This window comes from Mytilus trossulus, chromosome 11 (genome assembly GCF_036588685.1).
Source record: "Mytilus trossulus isolate FHL-02 chromosome 11, PNRI_Mtr1.1.1.hap1, whole genome shotgun sequence".
NCBI classification, from domain to species: domain Eukaryota; kingdom Metazoa; phylum Mollusca; class Bivalvia; order Mytilida; family Mytilidae; genus Mytilus; species Mytilus trossulus.
The window spans coordinates 59,288,871-59,301,134 of record NC_086383.1 but is presented as its reverse complement, the minus strand read 5'-3'; the positions used below and the strand labels follow the sequence as shown (position 1 = coordinate 59,301,134).

Below are 12,264 nucleotides of genomic sequence, written 5' to 3'. Positions count from 1 at the left end.
GTCCGGAATTTCAGAAATTATCAAATTATCTAGGTTTTCTTCATTGAAGAAATTATTGCGAGTTACAAGTTATGTTTTAAAATTTGTGAGAAATTGCAGAGACAGCAAACCATACCAGCTTAGAAGAAAACATATACACACACAAGAAAACATTACAAACGAAGAAATTCAATATGCAGTACACCTATGGATTAAGGACGTACAAAACGAACGATTTATGGACGAAAAGGAGAAAATTTCGAATAATTTAGGAAGCAAGGAATTGCCTTTATTGAAACAACTACGCCTATTTATTGACGATGAAAGTATCATAAGATGCGGTGGGCGCATACACAATTCCTCATTGGATAGCTGTACAAAGTTTCCAATACTTTTGCCAAAGAAACATAAGTTTACTGATCTTATTATACTGGATGCACACTTGAAAATGTTACATTCAGGATCTGGAAAAACAGTTACTCAAATCCGACAGTCGTATTGGATACCGTCTATTCGTCAGTGCGTGAACAATATAATACAGAAATGTATACAATGTCGTAAAGTCATAGGAAAATCGTTTATGCAGCAAGATTCACCCCCACTTCCTAAAGATAGAGTGACGGATACGATTCCGTTTACAACAACAGGTGTGGATTTTGCCGGACCGCTTTATATTAAGGAAACCGGAATTTTGAAAAAGATGTACATTTGTTTATTTACGTGTGCATGTGTTCGAGCTGTACATTTAGAACTCGTTCCAGATATGACACTGAACGCTTTCATGTTAGCATTTAGACGCTTTGTCAGTAGGAAAGGACACCCTAGTACAGTGTATTCAGATAACGCCCCAACCTTTGTTTCAGCGGCAAACCAAATTCCTCGAGAGCTAAACATACAAATCAACTGGAAGTTCATCCCAAGAGCAGCACCGTGGTATGGGGGATGGTGGGAGAGACTGGTTGGAATAACCAAGACAACGCTGAAAAAAGTTCTGGGAAGATCCCAAGTTAATGCGGATACGTTATGAACAGTTATTACGGAGATTGAAAGTGTTATGAATGATCGCCCGATAACGTACATTTCACAGGATATCCGAGATCCACAGCCGTTGACGCCGTCACACTTATTGCACGGGAGAAGACTATCTACAGACAACTATATACATACAGAGGACAATAAGAAGACACACGAAGAAGCTAATAAACTAGTACAACGCAAAATAACTTTAATAGAACATTTCACTAATCGATGGAGATCCGAATATCTCACCGGACTTAGAGAGTTTCACCATGTGACAGGAAAAATTCATACACATGTGAAAATTGGTTCTGTTGTATTGATTATGGACAATTCACCAAGAACAATGTGGAAATTAGGTGTAATAGAAGATGTTATTACAGGACTAGATGGACTTGTTCGTGCTGCAAAGATTCGTACATCAAGTGGACTGATTATTACACGGCCAATAGTTAAACTAGTCCCTCTTGAAATATGAACAGTAAACTCATTTTGAGGCCCCCAGAATGTTGTAAAATACTTTTACATTCTTTTATTATAGACATTTTCGTTTAATTGGTAAACGTCTTAACGTCGTTTACCGCGGTATTTACGTAACTGTATATTGGACGTCGCTACTTAGCGACGTTATTGTATTCATACATGTAGTTTAGATAAAGATTTCGTTCAATGAAGACGTTCTTCATCATTTCTTTACAGCATATGTCAAAGTACCAATGCTGGTAAGGGTACCATTACTCCAAGAAGACAGTGTTTAGTACCAATGCTGGTAAGAGTATCCTTACTCCCAGTATACAGTGTTGAGTACCAATTCTGGTAAGAGAACCCTTAGTCTAAGTAGACAGTGTGTAGTACCAATGCTGGTAAGGGTACTCTTCCTCCCAGTACATAGTGTTTAGTACCAATGCTGGTAAGAATATCCTTACTCCCAGTAGACAGTGTTTAGTACCAATGCTGGTAAGAGTACCCTTACTCCCAGTAGACAGTGTTTAGTACCAATGCTGGTAAGGGTACCCGTACTCCCAGTTGACAGTGTTTAGTACCAATGCTGGCAAGGGTACCCTTACTCCCAGTAGACAGTGTTCAGCACCCTTGCTGGTAAGGGTACTTTTACTCCCAGTAGACAGTGTTTAGTACCAATGCTTGTAAGGGTATCCTTACTCCCAGTAGACAGTGTTCAAGCACCCTGCTGGTAAAGCACCCCTGTTGGTAAGGGAACCCTTACTCCCAGAAGACAGTGTTTAGTACCAATGCTGGAAAGGGTAACCTAACTCCAAGTAGACAGTGTTTAGTACCAATGCTGGTAGGGTACCCTTACTCCAAGTAGACAGTGTTTAGTACCAATGCTGGTAAGGGTACCCTTACTCCCAGTTGACAGTGTTTAGTACCAATGCTGGTAAGGGTACCCTTACTCCAAGTTGACAGTGTTTAGTACCAATGCTGGTAAGAGTACCCTTACTCCCAGTAGACAGTGTTTAGTACCAATGCTGGTAAGGGTACCCTTACTCCCAGTTGACAGTGTTGAGTACCAATGCTGGTAAGGGTATCCTTACTCCCAGTAGACAGTGTTTAGTACCAATGCTGGAAAGGGTAACCTTATTCCAAGTAGACAGTGTTTAGTACCAATGCTGGTAATGGTACCCTTACTCCCAGTTGACAGTGTTTAGTACCAATGCTGGTAAGGGTATCCTTACTCCCAGTAGACACTGTTGAGTACCAATGCTGGTAAGAGACCCTTACTCCCAGTTAGACAGTGTTGAGTACCAATGCTGGTAAGGGTATTCTTACTCCAAGAAGACAGTGTTTAGTACCAATGCTGGTAAGAGACCCTTACTCCCAGTTAGACAGTGTTTAGTACCAATGATGGTAAGGGTGCCCGTACTGCAAGTAGACAGTGTTTAGTACCAATGCTAGTAAGGGTACCTTACTCCTAGTAGACAGTGTTTAGTACCAATGCTGGTAAGACTACCATAACTCCGAGTAGATAGTGTTTAGTACCAATGCTGGAAAGGGTACCCTTACTCCCAGTTGACAGTGTTTAGTACCGATACTGGTAAGGGTATCCTTACTCCCAGTAGACAGTGTTTAGAACAAATGCTGGTAAGAGTACCCGTACTCCCAGTTAGACAGTGTTGAGTACCAATGCTGGTAAGAGACCCTTACTCCCAGTTAGACAGTGTTGAGTACCAATGCTGGTAAGAGACCCTTACTCCTAGTTAGACAGTGTTTAGTACCAATCCTGGTAAGGGTACCCATACTTCAAGTAGACAGTGTTAAGTACCAATGCTGGTAAGTGTACCTAAATGTTACATTTACCCACTAGAAAGTGCTAAGCACCACTGCTGTTAAGATAACCTAGTAGACAGTTTTCAGTACCACTGCTAGTAAGGGTACCAGCAGGGCTTCAGGTATCCAAGTATATCACCTACCCAGTAAACAGTGTTAGTATCATTGCCGGTAAGGGTATCCAAATCTATCACCTACTCAGTAGACAGTGTTTAGTACCACTGCATGTAAGGTATCTAAGTCTACCACCATACCAAGTAGACAGTGTTAAGTACCTGGTGGTATTGGTATCTGTGTCTACTATACACCCAGTAGACAGTGTTAAGTATCACTGCATGTAAGGGTATCTGAGTTGACTATCCACCCAGTAGACAGTGTTTGGTACCTTGTGGTATTGGTATCTGTGTCTACTATACACCCAGTAGACATTGTTAAGTACCCCTGCTGGTAAGGGTATCCAAGTCTACCAAATACCCAGTAGACAGTGTTAAGTACCACTGCCTGTAAGGGTATCCAAGTTTACCACATACCCAGTGACTGTGTTTAGTACCACTGCTGATTAGAGCATCTGAGTTGACTATCCACCCAATGAGAGTGTTAATACCCTATTGGTAAGGGTATCTGTGTCTACTATACACCCAGTAGACAGTGTAAAATACCCCTGCTGGAAAGGGTATCAGAGGTGACTATCAACACAATAGACAGTGTTTGGTAAACATGCTGGTATGGGTACGATTCTTCTATGAACCCAGTAGACAGTGTTAAGGACTCCTTTTTGTAAGGGCATCTGAAATGACTACCACTGTTAAGTACCACTGCCTGTAAGGGTGTCAAAGTCTACCACCTACCCAGTAGACAGTGTTTAGTACCACTGCCTGTAAGGGTATCCAAGTCTACCACCTACCTAGTAGACAGTGTTAAGTGACTATCTACCCAGTAAAGTTTTAAGTACCCCTGCGGATATGGGTATATGTGTCTACTATATACCCAGTAGACAGTGTTAAGTACCCCTGCTGATATGGGTATATGTGTCTACTATATATACCCAGTAGACAGTGTTAAGTACCCTACTGGTATGGGTATTTGTTTCTACTATACAACCAGTAGACGGTATTAAGTACCCTGCTGGTAAGGGTATCTGTGTCTACTATACACCCAGTAGACAGTGTTTGGTACCCTGCTGGTATGGGTATCTTTGTCTACTACACATCCAGTAGACCGTGTTAAGTACCCCTGCTGGTAAGGGTATCTGAGTTGACTATCCACCCAATGAGAGTGTCAAGTACCCTGCTGGTATTTGTATCTGATTGTTATATCTAAACAGCTGACAGTAAAAACAAACACTTTTTTTATCTACCCAGTAGTACCACAGCTAGTAAGGGTATCCAAGTATAACATATACCAAGTATACAGTGTTAGTTCCACTGCTGGTAAGGGTATCGAAGTGTATCACATACCCGGTAGACAGTGTTTATTACCACTACTGCTAAGTGTATCCAAGTGAACCATCTACCCAATAGTATTCCACTATATCATCTTCACAGTAGACAATGTAAGTACCACTGTTTGCAATGGTACCTAATTAGATCATATACCTAGTAGAGTATTAAGTACCACTGCTATAAAGTGTATCATACCCAGACAAACAGTGTTAGATACCACTGCTGGTATGGATACTTCTACCTAACAGACAGTGTTAAGTACCGGTGGTACTGGTATTGAAGTGTATCAGCTACCCAAAAGATGATGGTTAGTACCACTGCTGGTAGAAACCCCATTTATCCAGTAGACAGTGTTTTGTACCACTACCTGTAAGAAACCCTAATTTAATTATCCAGTAGACAGTGTTTAGTACCACTACCTGTAAGAAAACCTAATTATCCAGTAGACAGTGTTTAGTACCACTGCCTGTAAGAAACCCCATTTATCCAGTCGACAGTGTACCATTACCCGTAAGAAACCCCATTTATCCAGTACACAGTGTTTAGTACCACTACACGTAAAAAACCCTAATTATCCAGTAGACAGTGTTTAGTACAACTACCCGAAGGAAAACACATTTATTTAGTAGACAGTGTTTAGGACCACTGCCCGTAAGAAACCCCAATTATCCAGTACACAGTGTTTAGTACCACTACACGTAAGAAACCCCATTCATCTAGTACACAGTGTTTAGTACCACTGCCCAGAAGAAAACCCATTTATCAATTAGACAGTGTTAAGTGTTTTTTACTCAAGCCAAAACAAAAAATATTTTAAAGGCAGGCTTGATATCAGTTTGCTGTTATTTTGTTTCATTCTCCAGTTTGAATAAACAATTTTAGTTAGGTGCAAGTCCGAAGAATACCTTAAAGTTAATCCAAATCAACTGTACGAGTTTATTTTTAATTTGAAACATTTACAGGACTAAAAATGAAAAAAACAACATTTGCTTTCAGTGTCCTCCTTTTGGATTTATTTGGTGTAATAACTCTTTACACTTTGATATTTTGAAAAAAAATTCGTGAATGCACTAAGTGACATTGTTGTTTTAAATGTCCATATCCTAACAATGTGGCATGGGTTTGCTCATTGTTGAAGGTTGTACAGTGACCTATAGTTGTTAATTTCTGTGTCATTTGGTCTCTTGTGAAGAGTTGTCTCATTGGCAATCATACCACATCTTCTAATGTTATGTATGGTACATCAATAAATATTGATTTCAGGTTATTCTGTTTAAAAGTAAGAATTTATTACATATGTACCTGCAAGTATTCCACTAATTCTTTGCATCTTGGAATAAACTTCAGAGTTGCTGCTGCCAGATCATATGGAGTTTTACCCTGAAATCAGTGAGACATATATATCAATTGATCTCTTTTATAACACTTATCTTACAGTACATTTATACCAGTAACATCTGAGTGGTATATTTTATTTATCATGTGACCGACCCCCTCAGCTCTGATCACCACTTCATACCAGTAACATCTGAGTAGTATTTTATTTATCATGTGACCCCCTCAGCTCTGATCACCACTTCATACCAGTAACATCTGAGTAGTATTTTATTTATCATGTGACCCCCTCAGTTCTGATCACCACTTCATACCAGTAACATCTGAGTGGTATTTTATTTATCATGTGACCCCCTCAGCTCTGATCACCACTTCATACCAGTAACATCTGAGTGGTATTTTATTTATCATGTGACCCCCTCAGCTCTGATCACCACTTCATACCAGTAACATCTGAGTGGTATTTTATTTATCATGTGACCCCCTCAGCTCTGATCACCACTTCATAAAAGTAACATCTGAGTAGTATTTTATTTATCATGTGACCCCCTCAGCTCTGATCACTACTTCATACCAGTAACAGCAGAGTGGTAGTTCATTTATTTTGTGAGCCCTCAGCTCTGATTATTACCTCGTGAACTTAGTTACATATTTCAATAAGCTACAACTTAGAGTTGCTGAGAAAAAAAGTGACCAAAATTTCATATATGACAGAAAAAGATATGACAGAAAAAGATATAACCTGTAAAATTTGAACATTTAAATGTCTCGAGTGGATAAATATCGTATTACACTCGAAACAGTGGTAGAATCTATATGCATCTAGACAGGTCCATAATATCTTAACTCAAATTTGCCAGAAATATCACTTATGTGTTGTATTTTGGTTAACATCTATAACAATACAAACATTGTACCAAACAAATTTTACACATCATCAGTAAAGTGATCCATAAATTAATTGAACACTGGGCATATACTATAAAATATTACCTCATGTGTTGTAACCAAGGGACTGGCACCTCTTTCTACCAGACATCTTGTGGTCTGTAGATTTCCCTCCTCAGCAGCCAAATGTAAAGCTGTGTATCCACCTTTCTATAATATAACCAAATAACATGTAACTATATAATGTACAATACTTTGTTGTCAATATCAATATTATACAACATATCCTACAACTGACATCAAAACTTGTCTGATAAACTGGATATTGTTGTGTAATAAATATAAATAAAATATATATCACATGAATTAGTGGTCAAAACTGAATAAAATGACCAGTCACACTTGTATTTATATTGTTAATAAACGATAAATAAACATGTTTTGTTGTGAAATGTCAAAACTTCCATTAAACCTGATATCATAAAAAAATATTTTTTTCAAGAAATGATGTGAAATAATTATATCAATGGATTCAGTAGAACAAAACAAGCAAAATGAGACCCACTTGATATGATTCTTACAAATATTTGTTCATTAAAGCTGTCTAATTAACTACATGATTTTGTGTAGATTAATAGTAATGTGATCAGACTAAGTAGATAACATACTGCTGTGATGTGGATCTTACATCCTCTATCAATGAGGATTCTACAGACCTCCAGGTGTCCTAACATGGCAGCCATCATTAATGCTGTATATCCACCAATCTGGAATAATACAACTGACATCAAAACTTGTCTGATAAACTGGACAATGTTGTGTAATAAATATAAACAAAATATATATCACATGAATCAGTGGTCAAACCTGAATACAATGACCAGTCACACTTGTATTTATATTGTATATAAACAATAAATAAACATGTTTTGTTGTGAAATGTGAAAACTTCCATTAAACCTGATATCTTAAAAAAATATTTTTTTCAAAAAATGTGTAAAATAATTATATCAATGGATTCAGTAGAACAAAACAAGTAAAATGAGACCCCACTTTATATGATTATTACAAATATTTGTTCATTAAAACTATCTGATTAGCAACAGGAATTAATGTAGATTCAGTATTATTGTTCATTTTACTAAAATATTTTTTTTAAAGAAACATGAAAAGGAGTTATATTTTCTGATTCAGAACAATAATATGAGTAAAATGAGACCCCACTTGATATAATTATTACAAATAATAATAAATTAAACCTGTCTGATTAACAACATGATTTTGTGTAGATTAATAGTAATGTGATCAGACTAAGTAGATAACATACCGTGTTTGTGATGTCGATCTTACATCCTGTATCAATGAGGAGTCTACAGATCTCCGGGTGTCCTCTCCTGGCAGCCCACATTAATGCTGTATATCCACCAACCTGGAATAATACAACTGACATCAAAACTTGTCTGATAAACTGGACAATGTTGTGTAATAAATATAAACTAAATATATATCACATGAATCAGTGGTCAAAACTGAATAAAATGACCAGTCATATTTGTATTTATATTGTATATAAACAATAAATAAACATGTTTTGTTGTGAAATGTCAACTTCCATTAAACCTGATATCTTAAAAAAATATTTTTTTAAGAAATGTGTAAAATAATTATATCAATGGATTCAGTAGAACAAAACAAGTAAAATGAGACCCCACTTTATATGATTCTTACAAATATTTATTCATTAAAACTGTCTAATAAACAACAGGAATTAGTGTAGATTCAGTATAATCATTCATTCTTATAAAAAATTTTTTTTTAATAAAACTTGTAAAAAAGTTATATTTTCTGATTCAGAACAATAATATGAGTAAAATGAGACCCAACTTTATATAATTATTACAAATATTTGTTCATTAATCCTGAATGATTAACAACATGATTTTGTGTAGATTCAAAATAATTATTTATTAAAATAAAATATTTTTTTAAAGAAAAATGAAAAATGTTATATTTTCAGATTTAGAACAATAATATGATTAAAAAGGAATTAAGAGAACCCCTTCAAGCATATTTTCCCATTTAAACTATCTGATTAAAATAGAATTTTGATTAAATGTTGAATCAGTATAATGATATCAGCATCAGTTCCAATACAGACCTATGGTAGTTGAACTTTGCAGGTTTATTTATAAGAGTTTTACTTTTATTACCAATGCTGAATGGTCTAGATAGGTAGACTGTGCATAGCAAATATGGTTTAACATGTTGTGCCTGTACCCAGATCATGTCTTGTTAGTTGTTGAATTTGTTTGTTTATTTACTCAGAATAGTCAGGTATTTGTGGTTGGTGTGGTTTGTCTATTTACTCGATGTAGTCAGGTGTTTGTGGTTGGTGTGGTTTGTCTATTTACTCGAAGCAGTCAGGTGTTTGTGGTTGGTTAGGTTTGTCTATTTACTCGGAGTAGTCAGGTTTTTGTGGTTGGTGTGGTTTGTCTATTTACTCGAAGTTGTCAGGTATTTGTGGTTGGTGTGGTTTGTCTATTTACTCGGAGTAGTCAGGTGTTTGTGGTTGGTGTGGTTTGTCTATTTACTCGAAGTAGTCAGGTATTTGTGGTTGGTGTGGTTTGTCTATTTACTCGGAGTAGTCAGGTGTTTGTGGTTGGTGTGGTTTGTCTATTTACTCGGAGCAGTCAGGTATTTGTGTTGGTGTGGTTTGTCTATTTACTCAGAATAGTCAGGTATTTGTGGTTGGTGTTGTTTGTCTATTTACTTGTAGTCAGGTATTTGTGGTTGGTGTGGTTTGTCTATATACTCGGAGCAGTCAGGTGTTTGTGGTTGGTATGGTTTGTCTATTTACTCGGAGTAGTCAGGTATTTGTGGTTGGTGTGGTTTGTCTATTTACTCGGAGTAGTCAGGTTTTTGTGGTTGGTGTGGTTTGTCTATTTACTCGGAGCAGTCAGGTGTTTGTGGTTGGTATTGTTTGTCTATTTACTCGGAGAAGTCAGGTATTTGTGGTTGGTATGGTTTGTCTATTTACTCGGAGTAGTCAGGTATTTCTGGTTGATGTGGTTTTTCTATTTACTCGAAGTAGTCAGGTGTTTGTGGTTGGTGTGGTTTGTTTATTTACTCGGAGCAATCAGGTGTTTGTGGTTGGTGTGGTTTGTCTATATACTCTGAGTAGTCAGGTGTTTGTGGTTGGTGTGGTTTGTCTATTTCCTCAGAGCAGTCAGGTGTTTGTGGTTGGTGTGGTTTGTCTATTTACTCGGAGCAGTCAGGTGTTTGTGGTTGGTATGGTTTGTCTATCTACTCTCAGTAGTCAAGTATTTGTGGTTGGTGTGGTTTGTCTATTTACTCGAAGTAAACAGAAATTTGTGGTTGGTGTGGTTTGTCTAATTACTCGAAGTAATCAGGTGTTTGTGGTTGGGCTGGTTTGTCTATTTACTCGAAGTAGTCAGGTGTTTGTGGTTGGTGTGGTTTGTCTACTTACTTGGAGTAGTCAGGTGTTTGTGGTTGGTGTGGTTTGTCTATTTACTCGGAGTAGTCGGGTATTTGTGGTTGTTGTGGTTTGTCTATTTACTCGGAGTATTCAGGTGTTTGTGGTTGGTGTGGTTTGTCTATTTACTCGGAGTAGTCAGGTATTTGTGGTTGGTGTGGTTTGTCTATTTACTCGGAGTAGTCAGGTGTTTATGGTTGGTGTGGTTTGTCTATTTACTCGGAGTAGTCAGGTATTTGTGGTTGGTGTGGTTTGTCTATTTACTCGGAGTAGTCAGGTATTTGTGGTTAGTGTGGTTTGTCTATTTACTCGGAGCAGTCAGGTGTTTGTGGTTGGTATGGTTTGTCTATCTTCTCTCAGTAGTCAAGTGTTTGTGGTTGGTGTGGTTTGTCTATTTACTCGGAGAAGTCAGGTGTTTGTGGTTGGGCTGCTTTGTCTATTTACTCGGAGCAGTCAGGTATTTGTGGTTGGTGTGGTTTGTCTATTTACTCGAAGTAGTCAGGTATTTGTGGTTGGTGTGGTTTGTCTATTTACTCTGAGTAGTCAGGTATTTGTGGTTGGTGTGGTTTGTCTATTTTCTCCGAGCAGTCAGGTGTTTGTGGTTAGTGTGGTTTGTCTATTTACTCGGAGTAGTCAGGTATTTGTGGTTGGTGTGGTTTGTCTATTTACTCGAAGTAGTCAGGTGTTTGTGGTTGGTGTGGTTTGTCTATTTACTTGGAGTAGTCAGGTGTTTGTGGTTGGTGTGGTTTGTCTATTTACTTGGGAGTAGTCAGGTATTTGTGGTTGGTGTGGTTTGTCTATTTACACGGAGTAGTCAGGCATTTGTGGTTGGTGTGGTTTGTCTATTTACTCGGAGTAGTCAGGTGTTTGTGGTTGGTGTGGTTTGTCTATTTACTTGGAGTAGTCAGGTGTTTGTGGTTGGTGTGGTTTGTCTATTTACTCGGAGTAGTCAGGTATTTGTGGTTGGTGTGGTTTGTCTATTTACTCGAAGTAGTCAGGTGTTTGTGGTTGGTATGGTTTGTCTATTTACACGAAGTAGTCAGGTGTTTGTGGTTGGTGTGGTTTGTCTATTTACTCAGAGTAGTCAGGTTTTTGTGGTTGGTGTGGTTTGTCTATTTACTCGAAGTAATCAGGTATTTGTGGTTGGTGTGGTTTGTCTATTTACTCGAAGTAGTCAGGTGTTTGTGGTTGGGCTGGTTTGTCTATTTACTTGGAGAAGTCAGGTGTTTGTGGTTGGTGTGGGTTGTCTATTTACTTGGAGTAGTCAGGTGTTTGTGGTTGGGCTGGTTTGTCTATTTACTCGGAGAAGTCAGGTATTTGTGGTTGGTGTGGTTTGTCTTTTTACTCGGAGTAGTCAGGTGTTTGTGGTTTGGCTGGTTTGTCTATTTACTTGGAGTAGTCAGGTATTTGTGGTTGGTGTGATTTGTCTATTTACTCAGAGTAGTCAGGTATTTGTGGTTGGTGTGGTTTGTCTATTTACTAAGAGCAGTCAGGTATTTGTGGTTGGTGTGGTTTGTCTATATACTCTGAGTAGTCAGGTGTTTGTGGTTAGTGTAGTTTGTCTATTTACTTGTAGTCAGGTGTTTGTGGTTGGTGTGGTTTGTCTATTTACTCGGAGCAGTCAGGTGTTTGTGGTTGGTGTGGTTTGTCTATATACTCTGAGTAGTCAAGTGTTTGTGGTTGGTGTGGTTTGTCTATTTCCTCGGAGCAGTCAGATGTTTGTGGTTGGTGTGGTTTGTCTATTTACTCGGAGCAGTCAGGTGTTTGTGGTTGGTGTGGTTTGTCTATTTACTCGAAGTAGTCAGGTGTTTGTGGTTGGTGTGG

General features: G+C 37.9%; 1 protein-coding gene across 1 annotated transcript in view; it reads right to left on the bottom strand.

Annotated features, from left to right (window-relative positions):
- LOC134690199 (uncharacterized) overlaps positions 1-9,211 on the bottom strand; it is a 36,515-nt gene extending 27,304 nt beyond the window's left edge. Inside the window, exons 1-5 of the mRNA XM_063550176.1 lie at positions 9,158-9,211; positions 8,275-8,376; positions 7,616-7,714; positions 7,053-7,157; positions 6,027-6,104 (exon numbers count right to left, since the gene is read on the bottom strand). Coding sequence (XP_063406246.1) covers positions 6,027-6,104; positions 7,053-7,157; positions 7,616-7,714; positions 8,275-8,376; positions 9,158-9,211 — 438 coding nt within the window. The remainder of the gene's footprint in view (positions 1-6,026; positions 6,105-7,052; positions 7,158-7,615; positions 7,715-8,274; positions 8,377-9,157) is intronic.
- Between the last annotated feature and the right edge of the window lie 3,053 nt (positions 9,212-12,264).